This window comes from Typha angustifolia, chromosome 12 (genome assembly GCF_048772165.1).
Source record: "Typha angustifolia cultivar Huaian chromosome 12, ASM4877216v1, whole genome shotgun sequence".
In the NCBI taxonomy this organism is placed as follows: domain Eukaryota; kingdom Viridiplantae; phylum Streptophyta; class Magnoliopsida; order Poales; family Typhaceae; genus Typha; species Typha angustifolia.
In genome coordinates, this window is record NC_133250.1 from 465,294 (window position 1) to 484,654 (window position 19,361).

Below are 19,361 nucleotides of genomic sequence, written 5' to 3' on the forward strand. Positions count from 1 at the left end.
CTACCATACAAAGTCGTTCGGTCTAAACTCTAAGTTTTTATACCACCGAACTGTTTTTCTAAGTCAACACACTTGTCGAGCATTAAGTTATCAATAATCAAATAAGTTGACGTTAAAAAGATTATTCCTTTCTTTCTTAAAAAGTGCAAAATTATTGTTTCTTTTTTTATTGAAATTTAACATTATTCCAAGGCGTTGACTCTCTTTTAGACTAGTAAAGTAGAGCATCAAATCACCTGCGGCCCCGAATGCACGAATTTCGCCATTTGGCAGTCTTTGATTGCCTAAAGCAACTTCAAATTCAGATAAAAATTGAGGTATGGCTGCAGATAAAATTAATTGGTCCCTTACACGACGCACCGAGTGGAGTAATGTGAAAGATCCAGTCTTCTAGGTGTTTAATTTCCCAGTAAATAGATATTGGAGACGATTCCAAATTGAAGTCAAATATGATAGGCTTGTCTCAACCCCAATGGCAATGCACCATTTTGCCTTGAACAAGGTAGTGAAATTATTGAAGTTTGAAACTCATCGATGCTAAGTTTCTCAAAGTCCAAGAAAGCCAATTAAGGCAACCTTCATATCAGGGTTGACTATCTCTGGAACCACTGTGATCATGGATTATATAAGCCTATAAGAGTATAAGGTGATCTCTTGAAAGCAAAATTTGTTTTCATTCCATTTCTTTTCCCTTTTTTTTTTTTTTTGCAATTTTGAGTTTGAAGATGAATTACTATGACCCTGTTTGGAAAGGGCTTGCTATAACTTAATTGCATTAAGTATATTGTAATTCAAAAGTTTGGATGTGTCATACTGTTTAGTGGGCGAAGTCACTGCCACAGCCACAGCCAGAGACATACAAATGATATAAAGAATCAGAAATCTATCACTGCAACGTATACAGTTTAAAAAATTCAAACTATTTCATTAGTTTGTATGGGTTAATTCTCATCATAAAAGTAAAAGAATCTGATAGTTGTACAACGATAAAAAGAGAATGTGCCTCTACATTTTCCCACAAGCATCTCGCTGCAAGTATATGCAGAAGGCTTTCAATTAGAACAACAAAAGCCAACAAACTATCCTTCCTAGAAATTTTTTATAATGCTGCCTTCCGCAAAGAAACGTTGTGTAATTGTACCTTGCAGCATATACGGAACAAAAAGTTTCCATCTCTACAGCCTAGAGAGGCTATGCGAAGCCGATGCCTCCCATAAATACTAGAGAAAGCATCCAGACAAATTGCAATACTCATTTGCGTATTTTCTAGCCTAAAAAGACACCAGTTTTCAATTTTATACCATCTTCTGTAAATTCTTCTTCTTGATGGCAGCTGATTAGAACCATGAAAGGTTCAAAGGAGCAGAAAAATTATCCTGAGGTTCCTCCTAATTCCCTGCTACAGGTCATGAAGAATGTGCCGTGTGAAGAATTAAAAGTAGACGAGCTCTCAAATCGTCAAATCACAAGAACTCAGCATTTACCTCAAGGTTTCTTATTTCCTGCTGATGAGATAGTATTGTCTTTTCATGAGATGTCAAGAATAGATCATAGCATTTGCTGCAGGTACTACTGTAGCACCCTGCTGAACATAAGAATCACAAAATGATTTCCTCAGAATATATGCTCACCGAGTTTGCATCGTCAACCTGGAACTGAGGCAATTTATAGAACAGCATCACTGCAGCAGTGTAGCTGAGATTCAATTATGCAGTCTCGACTCTCCCGCTTTCTTTAAACTACCCAAAATACTCTCAACTAACTTTTCCTTCTCATCATCTCTAGACTCTGAAACAAAGGAATAGCGCTTATGGGGCCTCACCTTTAGCTTTTCTGAGTCTGTTGACTTAACATCTACAGGGTTCTCGTGGTTGCTTCTGGAGCAATCCACAAGTCCATCAACACCCTGGGATCGCTCACTCCCACCACCTTCTTTACTACTATACCATGAATCAAGAATCTGCAGGAGGGAGCTGTCTTCCTCACCTCTTCTCAAGTGTTGATCTGACCCATCATATTGTGAAGCTGATTCATCCTCAGAATCCGAAAATTCCTCATCCGCAAGAGAAGCTTCATCAAAGCTCAATTCTTTGCTTGCTTCTTGAGTATTGTTGTTCTCATTGGTAGCTGCATCAGATACAGGCCCCAACTCCTCCCAGACATAGTCCTCACCATTATTTTTCCCTTCATTTTCCCTTGAAACAACCTTCCTCTTTTCATCTTCTGATTGGAACTTTTCGGTTGGCAGAACAAAAGAGGACTCTATTCTTGCCCCCGGCATGATCTGTAACATCGATTGAAGTTTTGGATAACCAAGCATTTGGTAATCCAAAACATAGCCATATTTCTGAATGAAAATTGGTCTGAAAATGCTCATATTAAATCCATCAGGATACTGCTCCAAAAGTTCCTTTAAGAGTTTGTGGCAATCAGATAATATTTCTTCTCTATTGGGAGGGCTTCTCCTTTTGACTTTGTTATACCCACTATCGGCTAAGCATGCTGCAAGCAGACTATGGATGTTCAAATAACCATATGAAGAAAATAGAAGTTTCCTGCCAAAACTTCTTTCAAAAAGCTTCTGGAATTCCTCTGGTTCAATATCCTGGATACCATTATATGTTTTCTGAAGCCAAGCTCTTAAATCTGCAACATTTTGGGGTACATTAGTATCTAAGCTAGCACCATATGAGGTTTCAGGATGCCCGAATTCCTGATCATGTTTTTCTTGATCCAAAATATTCTGCAGACCAGAGGCTGATGTTCTGGCAGCAAAAAGAGAACTTAAACCATTGGAACCATGAGATGGAACACATTTTCTTTTAGGAGGGAATGTAAGTCTAAAAGGATAATATTGAGAAGCGGATTCTTCCACCCATTTCTTATCCAAAATTAACAAATTTATCAAGTAAAGAAGATGGCTTTCTTTCATATCTTTAAGAAGCCAGGGACCATCCTTCCGTAGACCTTGCACCAACTCTTCCCTGATAAAAAGACCAGAATGTCATATATTATGGATCAACCATAATATACTAACAGACATCAATAAAGTATCAAATTTCTGTATGTTATGCGATTTTGATGACTTCATGGCCCAGAAAGAAAAAAGAGAAACATACAAAAAGAAGTCCCCTTTTCCTTTTTTGCAGACTAGTCAACTAATCGATATTCCTTTTGTTAAAAACAGAGCTGTAAATAAGTAAGCTAATAAAGAAAAAATTTAGGTTCTTAAAGTATCAGATAGGAAGTACATAGAATGAATTAGCAGTTCCACATATATAAAGTCATACAGCAAATAAGAAACAAAAGCCGGATCCATTAAAGTCAACATCAACCTTGAAACACCCATAAAAGAGGGAGAAAATACCGTCAAGGAGAAATGGTCTTACCTTGTTCTTGATTTTGAGATTAGGTCAGACCCTTTGGAAGTGAGCAAAAAAGGCTCTAAAATACCCCAAAAGTAAGATTTTGAAAATAAATCATGACCTTCTGCCTGGGAAGTTGCACATGTGGAAGATTTAACAGGTTCTCCATTTCTACCAGTTTTCTTATTATCTATGACATTTGTGGATGTACCTTTCTCCTGATCTTCATCATATCTCCACCATTTCAATTTCCTTCTTATCCGGCTAAATAAACCTGTATTCAATCCTGGAGCACCATCTCGTTTTTTGGTTCCATCATTTGGAACTGAAGTATCTTTATCAGGTCTGGAATCGGATATTGGCAGCGTGGACAGATCATTCTTTGAGCGTGCAGCTGTCTTCTCATCCTTTACTTTATCAGAGTTCTTGCAACTGGGAATACGTGATGCATTAGTATAACTAACCTCATAAGTGGTATCATTCTTCTCACTTGAATTACCACCTATAGGGCGATTCAAGGTTCTCCAAATCCACTTAACAAGTCCCTCGCGAACATCAGCATCTTCTCTTTGCTGAAGGGTTGAACTGTCAGAAGCATCATTTGTATCCCTCATATTAGCTCCTTTAGAAGGCTCTGACTTGGAAAGCTGAGGGTCAGTTAACACTCTCCAAATCCTTTCAAATGGTCCCCCATTAGTTGCAGCCTCCTGTGCCACCTGGGAAGAAGAAGCGGCTGGATTAATTTCTAAATGAACTTCGCCATGACTGGGAAGAGACTCTGATACTACAGTTGGGGTAGACTCTTGCAATGTTTTTTCACTCTGAGTTTTGTTATTGCCCTTGCTCTCATCATTACTATCTACAATTCTTGCAGGGCCAGATCTGGGTTCAACTGGTTCAGTGGCTCTCTTATGCGTACAAATTACAACAGGTTGGCCTTCACCAGGAGGAGGCCGTATAAACTTCAAAATATGTGGCATAGAGGCAAGTAAGTGTGAAAACTTTTTATACCCAAATAGATCCTTATCCATGACTATGTTGTTCCTCTTAAGCTCTGCTCTAAGATCCGAAAGGTTTACCCCTTCAGGATATGAGTATAGTACTTGACGGATCCCATTAACCACTGCCTTGGGAATTGCACGGGGCTTAGCCTCAGAAATTGATTCCATACTTTCTTCTGGCTGTGAATTGACTACTTGTTCTGAGTCAGCAAAGGGATCATCAAGGACCCCCTTGTAGTGACCATACCAAGAACCGTATAAACCATCAGGAGGATGATTAAAATGTTTGCCAGAGAAGTCTTCACCTTTAGCTAAAGCAGCCCACGGCCACATAATCGTGGCAGCGCTACATAGGACGCCAGAAGCAGAGTCAGGGCTAGCAAGCAGTACATTGTAGTTGCTCATCCGCAAGCGATGCAGGATGTTTGCGAAGTCCTTGTCCCCAGATATCAGGAAAAAGTGTGCAGGCGGTGGGTTCTGAGCAATCCAATACACTACATCAGCCATAAATGATCTGTCTGAACTGTTCTTCCCACCTACAAAAAGGTAGGTATGTCAAGAATCTTGGAAGCAAAAACTCCTAATTTAACAAATTCTACATAAAAGCTTCAATAAGAAATTAACCAACATGCAGACTTTGCTTATTAGGCAACTTAATCATCAGATAAAGACATGTATCTGCACTAGAGATCTTCTTTATCATTCCAATGAATTGGCAATAAGAATCGTCTAGTGTCAATTGTATCGTTTCATATATTAGAGTACAGCATCACTGCTAAAGTTGCATTCTATCTTCCGCCAATATTTCAAGAACCCACACCAAAATGCAATTTTTAAAGCAGAGACATGGAACTGAGCAGGATGGCAACAATACTAAGAACAGGAAAAGGATGGCAAGAGATAACCGACTGTGAGGCACGTGGGTGAGCGAGATGCCGGTGGAGATAAGGGCCTCCTGTGTACTCCTCGAAAGCTGAGCCACATCCCCAAACGCCGTAATGGCCACCGGCCCCTTGATCCCACTCGACCGGAGGGCGGAGGTGATCCGGTTCGCGACGCGGAACACATTGACGCCTCCTGGGATGTGGCAGTTCTCGAAGTCCCACCACACCGCAACCCTCACGCTCTTGCTCTCCTCATCGTGGTGCCTCCTCAGATACAAAGAGGAGGACGAGGAGGTGGAGATCGGGGAAGAAGATGGCGGCGTTAGGGTCTCAGGCCGGCGGTCGCCGGCGACGGAGTGGAGGAAGAGGAGAGAGATGCGGGGTGAGAGAGGGGATGAGGAATGGACAAAGATAGTTTTGGGGATTAGGCTTAGAGCTTTCATGGCTTCCGCCTGCGTGGGAGCGCAGGACGAAGGAGGAAGGAGGAGAAAGGTGGGTGCTTTAAACCCTAAACCCTCGGTTGAGCTCCGGACCACGTGACAGCATTAACGGGCCGAGCCCGGCCCATTTATAGCCCAGCCTATGGATTGGGTTTGGGCTCCAAAGGGCAGTAGACAGGCCCAGACATAGAACAGAAGATAAAACGATAAAGTTTCTTTTACATGTGCACCCTTCAAAAATCTCTTATTTATATAAACACCTTTCTATTGTTAAATATTTGCATATATAATCCTCAAAATATATAGTTTTTGCATGTAATTAATACCCGGGATACTCTTCACAGTTGACTCACATTTAAAATTATTATTCTAGTTTTCATAGTTAAGACAATCTTTATTTTCTTTTTTTATTAATTTATTGAGACTTAATCTTATATTTATTGAGAGATATTTGAAAAGATATATACACAAATAACATATATTTTGATAAATATACATACAAATATTAGCCTTAGAGATAAGATAAGATTAGATTTTTCAATGGTATATGCACAAAAAAAAAAATCTATTTATAAATAACAATATACTTTTGCTTTCTACAATTGAGTTAAATTTAAATTACCAAGTATAAGCCTAATAGTGAATATTTTATTATTTTTAAAAATAAAAAAATTGAATTAAAAAAAACCCTTCAATAAAGTTGTCTCCTTAGAGGATAATAATATTATTATATAGGTGATTTATCTCGAAAAAGAAACATGTACATAGATTTAGATTTCAGTCTATTACCGAACCCACACGGCAACTTTCATGTTTAACTCGTGTAAACTTTAGAGGGGGCCTTCACGCAAATAATATATTTAAAAGGGTGTTAATTGTGAAATTCTAATAATCTAACGGCCACCGTCCGATCTAAATCCGTCTGGATCGACTAATGGCCGTTTCCCGCACCACGGTAGGTTTCCGTTTCGCATTTAGGCGCCTACGTATGTGGCATCGCCGCCGACTAGAGATCAAGACACACGTACGGCTGAGATATTGTGTCCTCCCATTCTCCCACCTTTCTCTCGATCGACAAGAACAGCTCCTCCTTCCCTTCCCCACTTTCCGATCACCTCCAAAACCCTAATTTCCCCACCGTAGGATTGAACAACAAACCCTAGCAACCATTCCGATTTCTATCTGTTCCCATTCTCTCTAACGATTTATCGTCTCCTTCGCTGCCATTTGGAGCAGAGATCTTAGATCGAGAGGAAATGGTGGAGTTCTGAGTGGAATTAGGCTTCTCGTACGACCGATCTGGTCAGCACAGGGCGCAGGGATGCAAGTCTCGAGGCGGATCCGGGTCGGCGATCACCTATGTTTCGGCGGCTGAGAAGCCTCGTCGGCTTGAATCCGAAGAGCTCGCCGTCGAAGAGATTGCTCGGTGCGAGGGCTGCTTTGTTTCGGCAGCCGGATATGTTGGAGACCGTGCACGAGATCGCCATTTATATCCACCGCTTCCATAATCTTGATCTCTTCCAGCAGGGGTAATTCTAGGAAGATTTTTTTTAAAAAAAAATTTAGATGTGAATTTCCTGCGGGTTTCAATCGTTTGTGTTCTATGGTGGTAATCGTGATGATTGCGTCTGCAGATGGTATCAGATAAAGATTACTGCAAGATGGGAGGACGGTACCCGGGAATCTCGTGGAACTCCAGCGAGAGTTGTGCAGTACGAAGGTATATTTTCTTATCTTGTTTAGAAATAATGCAATTTGGGAAACATTTGTGTTTCTTATTGCAACTAGTATGACTCAAAGCCTTTATGACTATATTACTTCGTTATTTACTAGCATTATAGCATTATGTAATAATAGATTATCCAAACTGAGAACAGAGAAGAGGAGGGGATTTTGGTGAATGTATTTCATTGATGATGAAGGTGAGGGCTAAGCAGGTCACCATAAAATAATATAAATAAATAATATTTAATATAATAACTCTAATATACCTCAAATTTAAGGTGGATCATAAATTAAGAGTTTGCTAACTAAATGCTCAAAGCGTATTAGGAGAAGAGACTTTATGAAAAAGTTGACAATCTACTCCTTAATGTTGTGCCAATGGAGCGAAATGATTCCAGTTCGGTACTTTTGGCGAGTCTAGTGGATATCGATTTCAATATGCTTTGTCCTCTTATAAAAAATAAAGTTTTTAACAAGTTTTTTAGCACCATCATTGTCGACATGAAGGGGGGGTTGGAAGGCTTAGGTAACACTTATATCACTTAGGAGGTGGAACCAATCAATCTCTTTAGTCGCCGTGCACATAGCATGATACTCTAACTCAGTACTGAAGAGAGACCATATTCTGCTTCTTGCTATGCCAAGAAATCATAAATACTCCTAAAAAATGCAGAAGTTCATAGTAGATTTCTGATCAGACCTGTCACTAGCATAATATGCATCGAAATAAGTTAGTAGAGTAAGTTGGATATTCATAGCATGAAAGGAGGGTGAGTGATTATGTCGCAAAGGTATTAAAGAATATGTATAAAAGCAGCATATTTGGTAGATCGAGGAACCTGCATGAACTGAGTGGCAAAACCAACTATATGAGAGATATCAGGCGGTGGGTAATAGTTAAATAGACGAGTGCCCTTACCAATTGATGATATCTGGTTGGATTTGGAAAAAGCTAACCATCATTGTAACGAAGCTTTACATGAAAGTTAACTGAGGTAGTAATGGGATGAGTATTAGTGATGGTGGCACGACTGAGAATGTCTATAATATACTTTTGCTAAGACAACAAAAGGTTATGTGATGATTGAGCAATTTTCCTACTCAAAAAGTACCAAAGAGGATCGAAGTCTTTCATCTCAAATTAATGCTGATGATGCTGCTCAAGAGAGGGGATATCGACCGAGTCATCTTCAATGATAATCATATCATTGATATATAGAAAAAGTATAAAAATGATCATACTGGTTGGGAAAGTGATACTCACGCTCTAGATAACGACGAGCGAGTATAGGAGTCGTCACAGTAGAATATGAGATAGTCGGAGAGAGATTACCGGTAAAGAGAGGCTCAGTTGTAAGAGTGGGGCAAGATCTGCGAGAGAAATATGGTAGGGTTGTCATGAGATGGGGGCACTTATTTAGAAAAGCTAGAACCTTAGTGAGAGCAATCTGGAGTGGCAGATGAAAGTGATAGTAAAGAAGTCTATATGAGTAGAGGATCATAGTGCAAGTTAGGGGCAGAGTTGAGGCAGGGACATCCGAACGGACAGAAGAGAAGATAGCTGTAGGGAGATCTAGAACGGATAAGTCTGAGGGAGTCAAAGCATCGAATGTGAAGGGTACCTCTTTCAGAAAAGTGATATGGCATAATATCCTAAACGACGAGCATAAATGTCATAATAACGATAGCCTTTATATTCTGGACTATATCTTAGAAAGACACAAGTGCACCCAAAGGTACGAAGATAACTTTAAGATTGTGAAGTACCATAGAGACGCATGTACGGGGTTACACCATCAAAGATTGAAGATTGAGTTCGATTGATTAGATAGAAAGAAGTAAGAAGGGCATAAGCCCAATAAGAACAAGGAACAAAGGCTTTAAAGAGAAGAGCACGAGTGGTCTCAAGAAGATGATAATGCTTTCGTTCAGCAACACTATTCTGAGCAGGGGTATAAGGATACGATTGCTGAGATTGGGTACTGGCAGAAGCATAAATAGAACAAAACTCAAAGGAAAGGTATTCTCGAGTGTCGTCAGATCTTAATAGATCGACCGAACTAAGTACGAACTATAAAAGATAAATCAAGATAGATCTAATATATCTCGGAGCGTTGACGCATAAGGTAAATTCTGGTAAAATATCATTAATAAATTATACATAATAAAGAAAGCCAAGACCAAAAAAAAAAACGAAGCGGGACCCCAAATGTCAGAGTGCACAAGATCAAAGGGGGATCAGAGATACTCTCAGTAATAGAAAAAAGAAGTGCTTGGTGTTTTGCAAACCCTTTCAGTATAAGAAGACAAACAAGAAAAATGGGTACTACTTAAGGATCTAGATTTGAATAAGGCCTTGAGACAATGGACTCGATATATGATCTAGATGCCGATGCGATCGGTCTGAAGGAGATAGGGGAGTGATAGACAAACACTGAGATTTGGTGGAGGAAGGTGAAGCTGGTTCAGATAGTAGAGCTCATGAATCCGACTGTCAATCCCAATCCTTTGGTCAGTTGATGTGTTCTGTAACAAGAAGTAAAAGAGAATAACACGGTGTAACTAGAGTTAGAAAGCTGAGTAATAGAATAAGATTTATTGTAAGATCGAGAATGAGCCAGACATCAGATAAAGTAAAACGACTAGTATGATTCGTGGTTGGGGCGATGTAACTAATTTGTAGGGGATATAAACGAGCCGAGCTTGATTAAGCATTGCTCTGATCAATCTTGAATTAAAATTAATTTTGAGCCTAGATTTGTGATAAAGCTTGATTTGAAATCATTTCAATTCGAGACAATTGTGAACTCAAGCTTAAACGAGCTACTCAATGAGCAATTTCAGACTTTATCAATTTAAATTATTTTTTAGCATGAGTAAGCTTGAATTGATTTAGGCTTAAATCAAGCTTGAAATAAAGTCCTAATTCAACTATAAAGAGAGAGAAGCCGAGCCATTAGATCAAAAGATATAATGGTTATAACATGAGATAATATGAACCAGCTTGAGATCAAGCTCGGCTCAAATTTAATTTCGAGAGTAAACTTAAAGATCAAGCTCAACTTGGCTTATTTTTTAGCCAAGCTTAATCGAGCCTTATCGAGCCGATTATTTTTCGCAGCTCTACTTATGTGAGAGATGTGATAATGAGTTTCATCAGCAGTGTGAACACGAGAAAGGGTGGTAGAGGTAGGGGTGAGAGTAATGAAATTGAACAAGTCACCAGTCATATGATATAAGGCGCTAGAATAAAAAAATCTAAGATTTTGTCATACCAGAGAAAGTAGAGGCACAAATAGAGGCATTAGTAAAGCTAAGGTCTCACGATTCACCAAAACATAACATGTCATTAAAAGAGACAACCTGTCAAACACTTCGTGGATGCTTCAAAATTTTTTGACTCAAGCCTTTCGTCAAACATATAATGAACAATACGGCTAACCTTGACGCGCTACTAAGTAGGTGTCAAATTTGGATAGGTCTGCTAAAAACTTGAGGTTCAACATGGTGGACTTTCATCAAACACTATGTAGGTGATTGTTGAAAAACAATTCTACTGCACTTGACACTTTTGTCGAAAATTTAGTGAGTGAAAACTTTGAATAGTACTGTTGTGGATGAGTGAACTTCCGTTGAACACTTGGTGAGCGAGAAAAATAATTTTTAGTTTTCATTCAATGGCTTGCCTTGTTTTCACTGCCTAGATGAATTGAAGCAAGAAGATGAAAGAAGAGAGCCAAGGGATGTTACCTTCACTGAGCTTAAGTCTGGAGCCAAGGGACGTTCGGCAACACAACCATTGGAAGATGGCCTCATTGGCAGCAGTGGAGATCGACAGTGCATTGGAGCAGAGAAAAGACTTCCTTGGGCTCTCTAAACTCCGACGACAAAAGCTCCACACTCCACACGACTGCCTTGCCAAAAACGATGATCACATGACTGCCTTGCCGGAGAAGCTTGAGTAGCGACGCTCGAGGACGACAAGGCAACGCCAACGGGGATTGCAAAGGCTGCGAGGAAAAATAATTTGAAGAAGATGAAATCCAATGGTTGAGATGGAGAGACTGTTGAGAGAGAAATGATCTAGAGGTTGATCATTAGAGATTGAATGACTTTGATATCATGTAACAATAGAAGATCCAAAACCTAAATGAGTTTGGAGAGGAGAGGATTTTGGTTAATGTATTTTATTGATGATGAAAGAGGGGGCTAAGCCCTATTTATACAAGGTCACCGTAAAATAAGATAAATAAATAATATATAATCTAATAACTCTAATACATTCTATTGTTCACAATGTCCATTTTGAGTCATTTAAAGTGATAGAGAGTAGATTAATATTGTTTGTTCAGTTTAAAGGAATGTTTAGTGTTAGTATGTTCCACTATGACTTTAAAAAAAAATAAAAATGTTACACTATGATGAATGTTCTACTATCTTAAAGTTTCTTCATGTTTAGATTTTAGCTGATAGATAATGACATGTTAGGTCGGTTGTGCAGCTCCGGATGTTGTCTCAGATGATGCATTGGGCATTTGGAGGATAGATGATGCCGACTACAGTTTCCACACCCAGCCCTTCCGAATCAAGTATGCTAGACAGGATATATTTCTGTGTGTTATGGTCTCTTTTAACTTGCTTATTGCGGAGCATGAGGTTGGCCCTCTCTTTACTTTCTTCTCAATCCTCATATTATTAATTCCATTTGTGCTTCTAATGACCCATTTGTTTTAGTGTAGGACCCTCTAGCATCTGCTGTTATACTGAAGTTTGAGCTTATGTATGCTCCATTGCCGGAAAATGGGTGAGTGAACAAACTTTATGATATCCTAATTTTTTATTATAGACAGTACCTTTTGTTCTCTTAGTCTTCCTAAATGATTGGGAAAATGTTTTCTCCTTCATGTCATAGTTATGAAATGCCGGCTGCTTTTGATACATTTCCGGCTGCAGTACATGAATTCAGAGTTCCTCCTAAAGCACTGCTTGGTTTGCATGCATATTGCCCCGTACATTTTGATGCTTTTCATGCAGTGCTTGTGGATCTGTCCATTCACATTGCTTTTCTAAAAGCTGGCAGAACTACTACTTCATTGAAGGTACCCAGGTTTGTAAAAGATTATGTTATAAAGCTCATTTTTAATGTTTTCTCTTGGATGCCTTATAAGTATTGATGGGAATATTTGGGAATTGCAGTGTATCTCACATGGTGGAAATTGCTGGTGGTGTGGATTCAGAAGAACCGAAGCATGTATATTACCCTTTTCTCTTGGAACTTCTTTGCATGCAAATTAATTTCTGCATGCTTGCAATGGAAGGACACGGATATGCATCAGCACACATGTGCATAATGGCTGATGGTGTCTTTGGATAATCAGAAACTGTCCATATGACATGCCATTACTCCTTTCACAACTAAACTAAATCCAAAAGCTGTCATGATAAGTTCCCAGGTCCAATAATTTGGTTCCATCTAACTAGTTAAAATCATGTAATATGCACATGGTTTTAATGTCCAACCTAATTAGCCCTCACCTATTAACTCCTATTGGCTGCTTACAATGTAATCACATGTGACATTTATCTTGCACAAGCAACTGGATTATTTCAATAAAGTAATAATGGTTCTACGTTTCAAAGCCTTCAAATACTTTTGTGATGTTCGATCACTGAGCTGTGGCTCTAACTTTTACCTGTACATCAGCACATGTTGATTTCATGTCTTGGAGAGCATGCTTCATCTTGGCAATCAAATTCCCTCATCCTGACAGTTTATCTGAATAATGATCTCTAATTAAATTAGTTTCTGTAAAATCTCTATATTTGTCTTTTCTCATTTTGGAGAGAGAAAGACCAAGGATGCTCTCTTTGCATTATTGTTATGCTTAAATTTACATCTGATCAACTTTTTGTCCATGTAACTGTCAACTCATCATTATGATTTTGATGAAAGTGTGACTTCAAGGTGAAACAAGAATGCCTCTAAGATTCCAACCTCTTAAATGTATCATCATACTTATAAATGAGTTACAGTTGATCTTACTTGATTCTAATTATTTATAACGAAATGTTGATCTTTGAGGTGTATTCTTATGATCTTATCTTTCTAAGTTACCACATAGTGATATCTTTTCATTTCTTCATCAGATTTGCTAAATGTTGATACTTGATTTGCAGATATTGGGTCGAGGGTGGGGATCAAAAGCTATTGAAATTATCAAGTCATTAGTAACTTCTCGGGAATTACTCCTTGAAGAACTTAAAAACCTTAGTGAAGCAATTGGTCAGACCATTGATGATCTACGGAGTGCTGACCTAAACCTTGGTAAATTTGAGTTGATTGATTCTTCTTTGAGAGGGGCATTACCTACTACACGAAGTTCTGGGATGAAGATGGGTGTTGGGCAATTCACTGGTATTTTGCAAACTTTTGCAGAGGTACATTCAACTTCATTCATCTTTTTTATCCTAGCTATACTTTCTTCTTTTTTTTTGTTGTATACATTTATGCTTTTGAACTGTTAACAATAAAAGATGATGCTTTTTTCTGTACTTTTCCTTTTCTCTTGTGCAGAAATCAGATGATATGATTGATTTTAATAATGATGTCATGCTCTATACCTTGTCTAAGGAAGAGCTGTTGGATATGTTTCTAACAGTGGGCAGCCAACTTTTATTTATATGGAATGCATTCTTAATGTTCCATAGGTATGATGATCTATATTCTTGAGATTCTTAATCGTCCGCATCTTGGATTTCATATTAAAGCAATGGAATTCATAATTTAAAACTTTGGTTGGTTGAAATACTAGACATTTCGGTCAGTTTCAGTTCTATTTTTCATTGTATCATTTGCAGATTTCTTTTGATAAATAGTCTGTGTTATCTTATTTTCTAATGCATCATTATACAAAATCTAATAGTATTTAAGGACTGAGGTTGAAGTAAAATTGACTAAACAAACCTTAAGCAGCTTATTATTTTCACAAAAATTTTGTGACCAATTTGTGTTACTCCACTGCAGGACAAATAGAATAAAGATATTGGAGTATTTATATGATGTTTGGGCTACTGATCGGAAAACAGAATGGTCAATTTGGACAGTTCATTCAAAGATCGATATTCCTCATCGTTACTTGAGAAGTGGAACCGATGACTCTTCCAACAGAAACTCGCTGGGAAGGGCCATAGTTTCACGGAAGTTCACTGAGGATGTAATTATGTCTTAAGGCTAAAATTCTTTTCTTTTTGAAAGAAAATTGCCCGCTTCACTTGACAAAAAAATCTGCTTCCTCATACCTGTAGTTATTATTGGTCATCTAACATTTTAAGGTTATATATGACTATTGAATAGTTGAATTTTATGTGCAGCCGGCACAGAATGCCTCTTCACGTGCTGAACTTCATAGGAAAAGCATTGCACAAATGAAGGTCAGTTATAGTTGTGTTTTCAATGGATCTGTTGTGCTAGAATATTTTATCACAGTTTATTTTAAAAGATGTTCATCTTTTGCAGATAAACAATGGTTCTATTCAAGATTTGCAGATCTTTGGTGATCCTTCACATGTTCCTATCGTTATCATAGAACAACATGTGATGACTGTTCCACAGCATGGTTCTGGCGACAATTTGCACTCACAGGACCAGACTGAAAATACTTTGATGCCAAGACGGCCTAGAGAATATATCCTACCAAAAGCTGGCAGCAGTAAAAGAAATGGTCGTGTATTGAAAGTTGTGGTCTTTGTTCATGGTTTTCAGGCAAGTTTTCAACCTTGAACAGTATTAAGTTCTCCATATACTTCTGTAGTCTAATGATCATATAGTTTCGGTTGTTTTCTGTCATGCCTTTAATGAGTGTTGCTTTGTTTAATTAAATCTATTTTCTTTCTACATATATAACCAAGTTGCAGCTATTATGTTATACATGCCACTAGATGTATTAAGTTGTCAGCATAGTTAACTTTCCAAATGTCAAAGTTATCATATCATTCTTATTAGTATTCTCTGCTGTCCCTTTAAGTTTGAAATCTCTTGGTTTGTTGGCTGCTTTTACAACATCTAGGATGACTTTAATCTAAGCACATAAAGCAACTTTAATCATTACATCCACTACGCTAATTTGGTAGCTCTTTTCTAGCCATTGTTTCCTATCCAAAGCCAAGTATTTGGAATGTAGTATTACTTGAACCATAGGTTGCCATTGAAATTGGCATTACCAGATGAAATATGGCTGCAAATGCTGAATTGCTACAATATTGGGAACATGTTGATGTGCCAAGTGTCAGCACGATGCCAACAGACATGGTTCAGTCTCTCTGTTAGCCAGACAATGCAACTTCAAGCTGTTGCAAATAAACTGAGTGTTAAATAAGTGCTTTATTAGAGCTTCACTTCTGCCTCAGGACTCAAATATGTTCAAGCAGATTTCAAACACAATTAAAGTAAACTAGTATGCATATGTGCAGGTGATGGACGTGTAAATGTAATTGACCAAATGGTTCCTTTATGTAGACAGGAAAAAAAATGAAATATTGTCAATATCATCTTCTGTGGAGCTATTGATAAAATTGATGATTTCCTTCTATAATGAGTAAAACAACTTGGGCTTAATGTGCACCTTAACATGCATGGTAATATGGTATATTATTAAATTCAACTTAAAGTTTGTTGCTAATGCAAAACTTACAGTATCAAATACATCTCTTTCTGATATGTGGTGTAAACCCATTACTTATAATTCAGAATGTGGCTCAGTTGAATTTTTATCCATCTACATCAAAACAGGGACACCATCTGGATTTAAGGCTTGTTCGGAATCAATGGCTTTTGTTAGATCCTGGAGCTGAGTGTCTCATGTCAAGGGCTAATGAAGAAAAAACATCTGGAGACTTCAGAGAAATGGGTAGCAGGTTGGCTGAGGAAGTGGTAGCTTTCCTTAGAAAGAAAATGGATAAGCTTGCAAGATATGGTGGCTGCAAAGATATAAAGCTTAGTTTTGTTGGGCATTCCATTGGAAACATCATAATAAGAAGTGCTTTGACTGGTTATTATCTAGATTTCCCAGATTCCTTGATAAACATTAATTCTGATATATCTCTTATGACATAATCCCTAATAGCTCTTCCCAATTTAACAGAGAGCATGATGGGACCTTTCTTGAAGCACCTATTTACATATGTGTCAATATCTGGTCCACACTTGGGATTTTGGTACAGCTCAAACTCGTTGTTCAACTCTGGGTTATGGCTTCTAAAGAAACTTAAGGGAGCTCAATGCATTCATCAGCTCACTTTCACTGATGATCAAGATCTCCAGAATACCTTCTTTTACAAGCTGTGTAAGGTAATACAACCACCTTAAAAATAATCACTTACATGGATGCAGGAAATATATTAGCTAGCTTGTTGAGCAGTTTTGTAGGTTGGAGGTTTTTTAGATTCAGCAGCACCCGCACCCTTGTGATTATAGAGTCAGCATGAGTAATTTGCATATATTATAATCAATTCTTATGTTTACAAGGATCCCTTGATCTTTTAGTTAGCTAGTGAATTTAATCATTTAATATTTCTGTTTATAATTTCATTTGGAACATATTACAAGTACTCCTACAAGGCCACCAGGCCCACCACATTATCTTTTTGTTACTGGTCATTATGATATTAGTTGTTGTCCTGAGAATTTTAGCATACATTTTGGATACAAGCTTAGTACAAATAATAATCTTTATTGTCTTGTTGCCACTTTTTTACAAGGACATTTATTAGAACCAGTTAGCAATATTGACATCGTCACAATCCTAAGTTTATTGAGTGTCATTTGAGCTTGTTCACATAGCAATCTCATTGACTGTCTATTATCCCTTTTACATTAAAGAACTAGACTAAAGAGGATATTTCCCTTTATTGGTTGAGCCTGATTTAATCATCCTACTAGTATCGGTGACAAAATATCAAGTAGATATCTGTCTGATATTAAAGAATCCTTCACCCAACCTCTGTGAACTATCTATTTTTGTCAATGGAAGAGATCCATAATTGGATTGTCTTTTACGCATTAGGGAAGATGGGATACTTATAAAAAAAATGTCATATTTGTCCTATTCAGTTAGTAGCAATTTCACTCACTTCATCACGAAGATGCTGATTTCTTCTCTTATCGTTTTTTCAGCAGAAGACATTGGAGAATTTCAAGAACACTATCCTGTTTTCATCTCCACAGGTACTACTTTGTGCAACAGGTCACTTTTGAAATTTAGAAGTTTGTCTTTCTCGAGAAGAGCTCAAATGATATTGTTCTGCAAGAGGCATATTACTTGATTATCTGATTGTTTGTTGTTGGTTGTTGGTGAGGTTTGTTTGCTCTTTCAGACCAAACAGCCTCCTTTCTCTACTCTTTATTGGGCACCCTTCTTTTTCGTTGAAGTAATTTTACTAATCCATGCTGTTAATGTAGTAGTATTGTTTAGTGGAAGCTCTTTGTGTAATAATTGCTAATGTTTTAAAGATGTTGAGCTGCTTGAGCAAAACCACGAAACTCTGTCAACAATCCTTTGTCACTTAACTAATAATGGTCCCAGCTCTCAGAAATTAGGAAAAGAACAATGAAATGAAATGGAAACTCCTACTCACATATTACAGATTCTTTAGATGTAGTTTTAAGGATCCTATGTTGACATGTTCTAAGCCACTTGTTGACATCTTTGTTAGCTGTTATGTTACTCTGCGAATTTTAAGAACCATTTGTTCTTAAGGTCTTCTTCATGTCATCAAACAAACAGAAAATAAATGATTTCAGTGTCATAATACAATTTTTTAAGTGGCATTTCCTTTCACAAATCAGAAATGTTCAATTTTTTCATAGTATACGCAGTTCTTTGGTTATGATTTGTCAACTTTCTTATTTGCCTGTTGCATATGTTTTAGCACAGTTGCCTTCTATGTTGATGCCATTTCCAGATTGATGCACATGTTGGGGGCTTTAAACCATAAAAAATTTGCATTTTGGATATTTATCTTGACATTTATCATGATCGGTGAGGTAGTGTTTCAACTTGATTGGTCTGACATTTTCATAAAGATATGCTATTTAATTGTTTGGAATGAAAAATATAGTAGACTTCTCATAATGTTCAGCTCCCCTAAATATACTATTTGCTTCTCTTTTCAGGATGGTTATGTCCCCTATCATTCAGCCAGAATCGAACTATGCCATGCCTCTTCTTGGGATAACTCAAAGAAGGGAGAGATCTTCATGGAAATGTTAAACAATTGCTTGGATCAGATACGGGCACCCTCATCCGAAAGGCGGGTATTCATGCGCTGTGATGTGAACTTTGATACATCTTCTCAGGGCAGGAACTTGAATACCATCATTGGCCGAGCAGCTCACATAGAGTTTCTTGAGACAGACATTTTTGCAAAGTTCATCATGTGGTCCTTCCCAGAGTTATTCCTTTGACGATTGCTAGAATCTGACAGCTTGAAGCTTCCTTCCCTCCCTTACTGCATCACCATATCAATTTACAGGGTTTACTTGACCAGAGAGTTAAATATCACGTCTCCCTGGAGTGGGGTGTTAAAGCCTATACTAGACTTATATTCATCATAGCATGATGTAAAATTCCTGGCAGCAGTTCTTTGTTTAGTGAGCTGTATACACATTCATTCCTTTCTTTCTTTTTTCTGTTAAGTGTAATTAAGTCTTGCAGATGTAATGCTAGTCTAGAGATGTTCGCACATAACAAATATGTGGCAAATTTAGGTTTTAAATGGGGTCAGGATCTCATGCAGCTGATAGAGGGAGCAGTGCTTGATTTATTGCGATCCGTCTTTGATTTATTCCTGCTTGAATGCGAGAGGTATACTCTGGCAGTAATTAACAGATTTGCGGTCACCTGCAACGATGGCAATTATCCTCAGTTGCTGTGCTATTCGGAATTACTA

The 19,361-nt window shown here is 37.9% G+C and overlaps 2 protein-coding genes across 5 annotated transcripts; one reads left to right on the forward strand and one right to left on the reverse strand.

Moving 5' to 3' along the window:
- Nucleotides 1-906: 906 nt before the first annotated feature.
- Nucleotides 907-5,708, reverse strand: LOC140771967 (uncharacterized). Of its 2 annotated transcripts, XR_012106241.1 has the most exons (4): nt 5,276-5,708; nt 3,390-4,902; nt 1,485-2,984; nt 907-1,396 (listed from the first exon to the last, which is right to left on the reverse strand). XR_012106241.1 is itself a non-coding variant. In XM_073113820.1 (3 exons), the coding sequence occupies exons 1-3, from the start codon at nt 5,691-5,693 to the stop codon at nt 1,703-1,705; spliced, it is 3,213 nt and encodes a 1,070-aa protein (XP_072969921.1). In that variant the 5' UTR covers nt 5,694-5,708; the 3' UTR covers nt 908-1,702. The 2 variants fall into 2 exon arrangements, 1 of the variants encoding a protein (XP_072969921.1); XM_073113820.1 differs by having other exon boundaries at nt 908-2,984.
- Nucleotides 5,709-6,680: 972 nt separating this feature from the next.
- On the forward strand, nt 6,681-19,207 carry LOC140772503 (uncharacterized). Of its 3 annotated transcripts, none has more exons than XM_073114600.1 (15): nt 6,681-7,219; nt 7,325-7,410; nt 11,917-12,071; nt 12,155-12,219; nt 12,328-12,522; nt 12,612-12,666; nt 13,593-13,853; nt 13,990-14,123; nt 14,440-14,629; nt 14,787-14,846; nt 14,932-15,177; nt 16,204-16,462; nt 16,556-16,761; nt 17,587-17,637; nt 18,586-19,207. In XM_073114600.1, exons 1-15 carry the CDS (start codon nt 7,050-7,052, stop codon nt 18,874-18,876), a joined length of 2,424 nt encoding a protein of 807 aa, XP_072970701.1. In that variant the 5' UTR covers nt 6,681-7,049; the 3' UTR covers nt 18,877-19,207. The 3 variants fall into 3 exon arrangements, with proteins under 3 accessions (XP_072970701.1, XP_072970703.1, XP_072970702.1); XM_073114602.1 differs by having other exon boundaries at nt 7,202-7,219; nt 11,904-12,071; nt 12,150-12,219; XM_073114601.1 differs by having other exon boundaries at nt 7,202-7,219; nt 11,904-12,071.
- The last annotated feature ends 154 nt before the right edge of the window (nt 19,208-19,361 follow it).